This window comes from Morus notabilis, unplaced genomic scaffold (genome assembly GCF_000414095.1).
Source record: "Morus notabilis unplaced genomic scaffold, ASM41409v2 Scaffold1997, whole genome shotgun sequence".
Classification (NCBI taxonomy): Eukaryota; Viridiplantae; Streptophyta; class Magnoliopsida; order Rosales; family Moraceae; genus Morus; species Morus notabilis.
The window spans coordinates 39,531-49,451 of NW_010363547.1; the positions used below are offsets into that span (position 1 = coordinate 39,531).

General features: G+C 33.4%; 2 protein-coding genes across 2 annotated transcripts; both read left to right on the top strand.

Annotated features, from left to right (window-relative positions):
• The first annotated feature begins 611 nt into the window (after window positions 1-611).
• Window positions 612-4,307, top strand: LOC21385582 (aldose 1-epimerase). The gene is made up of 5 exons (XM_010104571.2): window positions 612-1,101; window positions 1,225-1,274; window positions 2,971-3,094; window positions 3,204-3,311; window positions 3,529-4,307. Exons 1-5 carry the CDS (start codon window positions 918-920, stop codon window positions 4,155-4,157), a joined length of 1,095 nt encoding a protein of 364 aa, XP_010102873.1. The 5' UTR covers window positions 612-917; the 3' UTR covers window positions 4,158-4,307.
• Window positions 4,308-7,380: 3,073 nt separating this feature from the next.
• On the top strand, window positions 7,381-9,921 carry LOC21385583 (3-dehydroquinate synthase homolog). Its single transcript, XM_010104572.2, has 10 exons — window positions 7,381-7,518; window positions 7,641-7,836; window positions 7,938-8,104; window positions 8,281-8,379; window positions 8,451-8,519; window positions 8,594-8,734; window positions 8,848-8,937; window positions 9,033-9,200; window positions 9,427-9,505; window positions 9,621-9,921. Exons 1-10 carry the CDS (start codon window positions 7,381-7,383, stop codon window positions 9,746-9,748), a joined length of 1,275 nt encoding a protein of 424 aa, XP_010102874.1. The 3' UTR covers window positions 9,749-9,921.

Consider the following 9,921-nt stretch of genomic DNA (forward strand, 5'->3'; position numbering starts at 1 on the left):
CACATCTTTGATATTAATCTCCCTCTCTCAAAAAAAGAAGAAAAGAAAAAATGACCAATATCTCTGTGCTGCTTTGTTTCATAATTCTTGCCATTGGTTCTTCTATGGTGATGCCCAATGTTTCTGCAGCAAAGCAAGAAGTTCACACTTATGAGTTGAAAAAGGGTGATTTTTCTGTTAATTTCACCAACTGGGGTGCCTCCATTATCTCTCTTATTTCTCTCTAATTTTACACTAAATTAAAAAATTATTTTTATTTTTATTACACTAACGCTGTTTTAAAATAAAACACAAAGTCGTTACGGCGGCTAAGGCATATATTTCAATATTAACATGCGATTTTTTTTCCTTTCTTTCCGTTGAAACATTATTTGACGTGTGACGTCCGAGTTTGACAAACTCGGCTACTCAAAAAAAACGACTGATTTTAATTTTTAGCAATTAGACGTATGACTTTTCGTGGTCTTATCTGTCACTTCCGATAATACCTGACAAAAGATTCCGACTGAACTGGCTTATAATAAGATTATTGGATATAAATCTTTTTTATTGTTTTGAAAAAAAAAAAAAAAAAAATTTTTTAATGCAATAGATAGATTAACATAGTTTGGTCCAAAAATAGTATTAATTCTGGATAATAAATTTTAGGGGGACCAAAATCTGGACGATCAAGAATCTCGTCTCATTATAAAGCCTTTACTATTGGCAAGAGTATTACCAAAAAGGTGAAACGAGCTCTCTATCTTTTTGGATAGCATCATCACATTTTTCTTACGGTGCACTCATTCAAAAATCTCTCCATCTCTGTCCAACCCTAATTCACACACAAACCCATTTTGATATTTAGCCATTTTTGTGAAATCAGAGTCACATCTTTGATATTAATCTCCCTCTCTCAAAAAAAGAAGAAAAGAAAAATGACCAATATCTCTGTGCTGCTTTGTTTCATAATTCTTGCCATTGGTTCTTCTATGGTGATGCCCAATGTTTCTTCAGCAAAGCAAGAAGTTCACACTTATGAGTTGAAAAAGGGTGATTTTTCTGTTAATTTCACCAACTGGGGTGCCTCCATTATCTCTCTCGTTCTTCCTGACAGATACGGTTTGTTCTGAATTCTCCTTTTCTGTGGATTATGGAAAAAGTCTGGTTCTTCATCAAGATTTTATTTTTCTTCTTTTATGCTATTTAATTAATTTATTTATTTTTGGGTGGTGGGTTTTTCAGGAAAGCTTGCTGATGTGGTTCTTGGGTATGATTCATTGAAGGAGTACATGGTTAGTCTCTCTCTCTCTCTCTCTCTCTCTCTCTCTCTCTCTCTCTCTCTCTCTCTCTCTCTCTCTCTCTCTCTCTCTCTCTCTCTCTCTCTCTCTCTCTCTCTCTGTTTTATTTCTTCTTATGTGGAATTTTTGCATGGTAGGGAGATTCATATTCCGCTATGCATCTCCTGACTTTCATGACTTCTATAATTGAATTTTTGGAATGAATCCGTTGTCTTAAAATCATTGCTTGAATCCATTTTATTTGCAAATAATTTGATAAGCTTTTTATCTGCTGTTCATGTATCTTTTCTAGCTCTGTTATGGAAGTATAATTATCACCACAGGGACATTTTGATTTGGTATAATATCATACTGTTCATAGTAATTAGTATCATAGTTATAGAAAAAAAAATGGAATAAATTAAAAATTAGCTATCTGTAAAACCCTTTTTGTTCCAATTCCGAAAATGGCGGTTTTAATTTTCTCGAGATGCTTAGACCTTTTTACTAAAATGGTCTTTTTATATAATAATTTTTATTGTAATTTAAAATAATTTTGACTCGACTACTTATGACTGTGTTCTATCTATATACATCCAGAGTTCTCTGAATTTTCAATTTTGCATTATAATAATTATTGGACTTTAATATTTTTGAAGACTGAGCCAATAAAATATATTAAAGTCTCGTTCATTTTATAAATTTAAATTTTATTATAATAAAAAATTCTTAAAAATAATTATATTTAACTTTTTTATTACAGTAAAAAATTATCGCATAAAATCACATCTAATTTTTTTATTATAATAAAAAACTCTCATATAAAATCACATCTCAACTAAAATTAAAAACTCAAATCAATCAATTAAACGAGTTCTAAGTTAATAAATTGAGAACACGGATTTATGGAAGAAAGGGGGTTAATTTTCTTCCCCTAGGAACGTGGCAAGTTGGGATTGATTGAATATTGTATCAGACAAGTCAACATAACATGTTTATGCCAACTGGAATAGCTTTGAATTCCTAGATTCACAATAAACCTTATTTATAAGAGTTGTTCTTTTGCAACAAAATTCAGAAAAAGTTTAAACTCAAGTTATAATTTTATTCAAGTTCACGTTCTTTTAAGTTTCAATTTTATTCAACTTTATTCAAGTTATAACTCAAATTCAATTCAAAAACTATACTCAAATTACACTTCAAACGAACAACCCTTTTCTGTACATTTTATATTTTAGTATCATGTCATTGAAGGTGTAACAATCTAGTTGTTTTATCAGATCCCTGTTAAAAAAAATCCCAATTGACTTAAACAGTCAATCATGTTACTAAAAACTGCATCTTTGACAATAATAGTTGATTCCACTGGTGGCATATGGACCTAACAAAGGTTGATCTCCGAACTTATCATCTGAACTTATATGATTAAAACAAAGAGATTTCTACAGTAAGATCTAGAAAAATGCGCTATCATTAAAGTTCTATTTTTCAACTGTCAGTATTAGAAATTGCCTACTTTCATATATATATATATATATATTATTTTGGTGTGATTTAAAGAAGAAAAAGAAGTTGTGTACAGATCTCATCTTATATTTGTGTGTGTGTGTGTGTGTTTGAATGTAAGGGAAAACAAGAGAGCATGTTGTTCAACAGTGTCTCTTAAAAAAATTGCTTCACTTTCTTGACCTGTAATTTCCAATGTTTTCAGAACGATTCATCATACATCGGTGCGGTCGTCGGACGGTTTGCAAATAGAATCGGAGGTGCTCAGTTCACATTGGAAGGCAAACATTATAGCGTAGTTGCTAACGAAGGAAAAAACACGCTTCATGGTATTACTATCCTATTTTCAAACTCGATTTCTTTCTCTTAAGATTATTTCTTGTAAATGTTTAGAAAAATGTAACTGTTTGCTTTATTAACTTATTGAAACTGTATCAGGTGGCAAAAGAGGATTTAGTGACGTTGTTTGGAAAGTGAAAAAGTATGACAATGAGGGTGATGCTCCTTCCATTGTGTTTACATATCACAGTTCTGATGGCGAAGAAGGTAGGCCTCTCTTTTCACTCGGTTTCTCGGATCTATAGCGAACAAGTATCTTAAATTAACAAATTTGGCAATAATTTTCACCGATCGAGGATTTTCGGTGATGATGACAAGGAAAACTAGGCTTAAGGAAACACCTTGTCTTGAATTCATTCAAACCACCTTTGTCTGTAACTGCATTTTCTGTAAAACTCAGTTGTTATCATGCAATGCTCTACAGGCTTTCCCGGTGATCTTCTGGTCAGTGTCAAATACACTCTCTTTGGAGACAAGCGATTGAAGGTGAAAATGGAAGCAAAGGCTCTAAACAAGCCCACCCCAGTGAATTTAGCTCAGCACACGTACTGGAACCTCGGAGGTCACAACAGTGGCGACATCCTCTCCAATAAAATCAAGATCTTCGCCTCCCACATCACCGTTGTCGACAGCCAACTCATTCCCACCGGCAAATTTGCGCCTGTAAAAGGGACGCCATACGACTTCCTGAAACCGCATCTCGTCGGAAGCAGGATCAAGAAGCTCCCTAAAGGATACGACATTAACTATGTCCTCGACGGCCCTGCCTCCGACAAGAAGCTGAAGCGGGTGGCCGTGGTGTACGACAGCAAGTCAGGAAGGTCCCTTGCGCTGTCAACAAGCGCTCCTGGCGTGCAGTTTTACAGCGGTAACTTTCTCAAGGATGTCAAGGGAAAAGGTGGAGCTGTGTATGAAGCTCACGCGGGACTGTGTTTGGAGACTCAAGGATTCCCTGATGCCGTGAATCACCCCGATTTTCCCTCAACTATTGTTAGCCCCGGAAAGCCTTACAATCATGTTATGCTGTTCAAGTTTTCAACTAAAGCTCCGTGAGTTTATGCCATATCTTTCACTAAGTTTGAAAGAGAATAACAATTTGCCTTCTGAATTGAGAGTTTAGTGTAAAATTCGGGCCTAAAGGGATGAGATAATAAATGTGAAGAGGGAGATGCAATGAGTGGGGATTCATTGCTCGATTTATAACACTGCGCATATAATCAAATATTTCCTCTTTTAATTTCAGCAAATTAAAAAAAAAAATGCTTCTTTTAATAAGACTTGTGTTGAACCCCAAAAAAAAAAAAAAAGTGTGTGAGAGTAAACACAAAAAAATAATTAAAATAAATAAAAGAAAAGAAAATAATAAATAAATATCATGCTTTGCACGTGAATATTATTTACGACATGTGTTGATAAAGGTAAATAACTGCCTTGTGGAGTAGTTCTTTATTTACAATCTGCGTGTGAAAGAATTAGCCAATCATATGCAAGACATGTGGAGATAATTCTTGAGAATAAAATACAGCCAATCACGTGTTAGTAAAGTGAAAAGAGAATCAATCATGTTCAAGGTGATTGGATAGACAAAAAAAATTAATAGTCGTTTATTTTATTAATTTAAATTTAAATTTTAAATTTTATTACAGTAAAAAAATTTTAAAAATAATTATATTTAAATTTTTATTACAAATTTTTAAATAAATTACATCTCAACTTAAAAATTAAGAAATTAAACTAATTTTATCTATAAATAGTAAAAGAAAATGGACTTTTGAGCCTCTGCCAAAATTAGTGCGTGTGTGTTAGGGGGAGAAAAAGAAAAGCGTGTGTGCAGATTGCAAAAAGTACAGAAAAGTGTCAGCAAATAGATGGAGTTAAATGCCTCGTTTATTTTGTAAATTTGAGTTTTTAATTTAAGCTGAGATGTAATATTTTTAAAAAAATTTTCACTGTAGTAAAAAAAGTTAGATATAATATTTTTTGAGAATTTTTTACTGTAAAAATTTAAAATTAAAAACTCGAATCGGTGAAATGAACTAGGCCTTAAAAAAAAAGTGTGAGAGAAAGAAAGAGAGAGAATGTACGGTTTGTCATCATAAGGTTAAAAAAAAGTAAGTATTGTATATTATCTCCTTTTTATTATCTTTTTCTTTTCTATCACTTTCTGCATAAGAAAAGAAGAAAATGGTTTCTATACCGTTTGGTTCGTAACCTTTCAAAGAGTGCAGTTCAAGTTTTTGGGGAGTTCTATACCGATTGGTTAGCAACTCCTCAAAGATAAAAATAAATAACAATACATTTCAAACTTTTAGGAGTTCTATACCATTTGGTTAGCAATCTCCTCAATAATTTTGGAATCTATACCATTTGGTTACTATTCTCATTGATGTAAAAAAAATTGGGATTGTAATTTATTGAATCCCAAGTACAAAAAAAGAGGTTGTAATGTTTTGAACCTCTCAAAAACTCTTCATGCATAAGAAAAATTGAGATTGTAATTTGTTGAATTTCAAGTGTAAAATAGAGGTTGTAATGTTTTGAACCTCTAAAAAATATAGAGTTGTAATTTTTAAACTCTTTATGCACAGAAAAATTGGGGTTGTAATTTGTTGAATCTCAAGTGCAATAATAGAGGTTGTAATGTTTTGAACCTCTCAAAATATGGAGCTGTAATTTTTTTTTTTTTTAAACTCTTTATGTACAAGAAAATTGAGATTGTAATTTGTTAAATTTCAAGTGCAAAAAATAAAGATCTGACTATAATAGTACAGCCAAGAAAAACTTACAGCCTGGAAAAATCTCACCATAAATGGTACAGCCTAATAAAAGTTCATTAAAGGCAATAATATAAAAGAAAATAAAAATGAACAAAGAGGAGATTATTGTACTGACGTCGCCCCATTTATTTCGTTAATTCGAGTTTAGAATTCAAATTTTGTTACAGTAAAAAAACTCTCACAAACAATCACATTTAACTTTTTTGTTACAATAAAAAGCTCTCACATAAAATCACATCTCAACTCGAATTAAAAACTCGAATCAGCGAACTAAACAGGCATCTTCAATCAAAAGTTTGTATTGCCACAAGGAATAGGCTGATTTCTACGCCTGAAAAAAAAAAAAACAAATGAATCATATATGTATACATCATACATATATATGTGTGTGTAAATATATAAGAGAAGAGAACGAGGAGACACTGACATACGTTTTCTCCAACTTTGATTTTCACAATTCCACTAACGTCTGCAAGAGAAAAAAAAAAAAACACACACACACACACATATCATTTATATATGTAAATAATGTTGCCATGTAACACAAAAAAGGGAGTCTCTCAAGTTTTCTGAAAAGCTGTTGAAAGAAGAAAAGAAAAGAATAAGAGAAGAAAGAAAAACATTCACCACAGATGACACGTCTTCTCTTCAGGACATGCAAAAGAGTCCAAAACCTCTCTTATATAGGCAAAGCAAAGTGATAACAAGAACAAATCTAATTTCTTGTTACGAAATTAAAGGAATATATTTCTTTCACATGGATCAACAAGTTTCAAATTTTAATTTTGGAACAGACTCAAATATAGTTTCAAGTAGATTCTCAAAATTCAAATCAAATGAAAACTTGCCCCAAAATTTAAAGAGGTTTTTCACCAAATAAATAAATAAAAAAAAGAAAAAAAGTTCACAAAATCTTAAACTTTAAATTTAAAAAAAAAAAAAAAAACTCAAGAATTACGAAACATGATTCCATTCCGGATAGTAGGTAACTAGATACAAAATTTAAGTGCAGTCACAATTTTCAGATTCAAATCAAATTCTACATAGGAATCATCCGAATCTTAAATTAAATTTCTAAAGTCATTTTAATTCCTCATATGGTCATATACTTAAGAATCATCCAAATCAAAATTTCAACTTAAAACAAAAATTTCAAAATCAAATTCATAAAGGCTATGAAAAAATCAACTTCTAAAAAGGTTAAATTTAAATTTTATAAAATGTTAATAAGCAGAAGTGTACCTGTTGTAGCATGAAAGGTTAAATTTAAATTTTTATAAAAAATACTATAATAAAAATTAAAGTTGTGATTTGAAATAACAAAGTGAACAGGGCCTTTTGCTGTCGTTTGTACAAACTTTTGAAGCATGTATTCGGAATTCTACATCGTTTAGTTGATGGAACAACATGTTATTTTACGACTTAACGGTAAACATCCCTGTCATGAAAATCACTGTCGTTTATAGAAAGAAACGGCATTGACTTTTTCTGGTTTAGCAATGTCGTTTCTGTCTGCCACACCATCGGACTATATGGACTCTTGTAGATTGTACGAACAAGTACAAACATGGCTATGGTGTATTCAGCTTCCGTGGTCAGCATCCCCAGAAAACGTCCCTCCTTCACTACCCGTAAAGGTTCGTTCTTTCGACAATGGCTTTTAACCTTGTACGCCCCAATAGCTGCATTTTCATTTGCGCTTTCCTGTTTTTGTTTACTTCCGATTAATGTTCGCAGAGAAATGGAACCTTAATTGCAGATTATTTTTCCTAAAACTCGAACACGACCAGTGGTTGTGACGATGAGTTCGTGTACGAGGTCGTATTCCTCGGGGCCATCGAAGAGGGTGTGGATATGGACGGAGAACAAGCAGGTCATGACCGCCGCCGTGGAGAGAGGCTGGAATACCTTCATCTTCTCCCCTGAAAGTCGGAAACTTTCCGATGACTGGTCCTGTAAGCTTATCGGAATTTTGATGAAACCAGAAAACTTTTAGAATTATAGCTTTACCCATTTGAATGGTTTTTTTTTTCTTTTTTCTTTTTTTTTTTTGCAGCAATTGCGGTTATATCGCCTCTTTATCTTGAAGAAGGAGGGATTTTTGATGGTGAGAACAAAAGAATTGGATCGATTTTTGGGATTTCGAATAACCAAGAGTTAGAGCTGCTTCAACCTGAAAAAGGTTTGGGAGAGAATGTTGTTGTAGACTTACTAGATTGGCAGGTAATTTTGTATTGGAAATTGACTCTCTTTATGCAAACAATCTATGGTTTCTATGGAGTTATGTGATATAGAGAGACTGATAAATCGAGTAACAATGAGAGGATTATGCATAAAAACTCCATATTTTTGTTTCAGAAACGCAAAAGTTTTATTTTGTGATTATTTTTGTTGCATAGGTGATTCCCGCAGAGAATATTGTTGCGGCATTTCAAGGAAGTGATAGAACAGTTTTCGCAATCTCGAAAAATTCTTCTGAAGCACAAATCTTCCTTGAGGTACAAAATCAGGGTATATTATTGAGAGATTATAAATAGGTTCGATACATGTTTGCTCTTTATTTATGCAGGCATTGGAGCAAGGGCTGGGTGGAGTTGTTTTGAAAGTTGAGGATGCGAAAGCTATTCTTGAGCTAAAGGTAACTTGTACTTGTGAAATGACTTCTTGAGTAGTACAGTGCCATTTGTTCTTACCTTGGTTTAATGTCTTCAGGAATATTTTGACAGAAGAAATGATATGAGCAACATATTGAGCTTGACCAAGGCCACCATAACTCGAGTTCAAGTGGCTGGGATGGGGGATCGCGTTTGCGTCGACCTCTGTAGCATCATGAGGCCCGGTGAAGGGCTCCTTGTAAGCTTCCACTTTCTTGTCAAAGCTCAAACGTTGTGTTTTTCTCTTGATTATTAATTTGATCAAATCATATCTGGATGTTGTCTTTCTTATGTCACGAGTATCTTTGATAGGTTGGATCCTTTGCAAGAGGACTGTTCCTTGTCCACTCCGAATGCTTAGAGTGGAATTACATTGCAAGCAGACCTTTTCGAGTTAATGCAGTGAGTTCCAAGCTATTATTTTTACCTAGATAATATGCTTTGAAAGCTAGCTTTCCTTTAGTGGCCATTATGTGATACATTTTGGAAACTTGCAGGGACCTGTACATGCCTATGTTGCTATTCCGGGAGGAAAAACATGCTACCTCTCAGAATTAAAAGTGGGCAAAGAGGTAATTGTGGTTAACCAAAAAGGCCAGCAACGGAATGCCATTGTTGGGCGAGTGAAGATTGAGACTAGACCACTAATCCTTGTCGAGGCAAAGGTCTGTAAGAACTGGTAATCTTACCATATGCAAATTTCATTGGTATTTATGTGTAGTAATTAAGTCTCAGAATTTGTGTGATATTCTAGGAGAAAAGGCAACATTCCTTGCTAGATCTAGTTCCTTTTGCTAACGAAGCAGAATTGTTGCCTTGCTAGATCTAGTTCCTTTCGCTAATGAAGCAGAATGTTTTTGTTTGATGCTGATAATTTTTGTGTTGTTGCAGCTGGATTCAGATAGTCAAACTCTATACAGCATCCTTCTACAGAATGCAGAAACAGTTGCCTTAGTATCCCCCTTCCAAGGTTTCTTTCTTTCTTTATTGTTACTATATATATATATATATATATATATTTAAAGTTTGATTCTTTTTCTCTGATCTTTTAGTAGTAGCTGAATCTGATTGTTTATTTTCCGCAGGAGACGGATTGCAAAATGCTGCAATTCCTGTGACGTCGCTCAAAGTTGGAGACGAAGTTGTTCTAAGAGTACAAGGAGGGGCAAGACACACGGGAATAGAAATTCAAGAGTTTATAGTGGAAAATTGAACCAGATGAATAACATAACGTGAAATTTGAAACGCATGTAGTGCAATTCTGCTGAATCGACCATCTGCCACATTACTTTCCATCTTGTTCTTACAAAACTTTAGGGAATAAAAAATAGAAAGAAAGAAATTGTCTAATGCTAGGATTGAAGTTTTGTTTCTATTAGAAAAGAG

What these genes read in the sequence shown, in the direction of transcription:
- LOC21385583 (XM_010104572.2), top strand. Translation starts at nt 7,381, where the DNA reads ATGTCGTTTCTGTCTGCCACACCATCGGACTATATGGACTCTTGTAGA. An exon ending in CTCCTTCACTACCCGTAAAG is followed by an intron (nt 7,519 to 7,640) that starts GTTCGTTCTTTC and finishes CCTTAATTGCAG; the next exon opens with ATTATTTTTCCTAAAACTCG. An exon ending in TAGACTTACTAGATTGGCAG is followed by an intron (nt 8,105 to 8,280) that starts GTAATTTTGTAT and finishes TTTGTTGCATAG; the next exon opens with GTGATTCCCGCAGAGAATAT.
- LOC21385582 (XM_010104571.2), top strand. Translation starts at nt 918, where the DNA reads ATGACCAATATCTCTGTGCTGCTTTGTTTCATAATTCTTGCCATTGGT. An exon ending in CGTTCTTCCTGACAGATACG is followed by an intron (nt 1,102 to 1,224) that starts GTTTGTTCTGAA and finishes TGGGTTTTTCAG; the next exon opens with GAAAGCTTGCTGATGTGGTT. An exon ending in CAGTTCTGATGGCGAAGAAG is followed by an intron (nt 3,312 to 3,528) that starts GTAGGCCTCTCT and finishes AATGCTCTACAG; the next exon opens with GCTTTCCCGGTGATCTTCTG.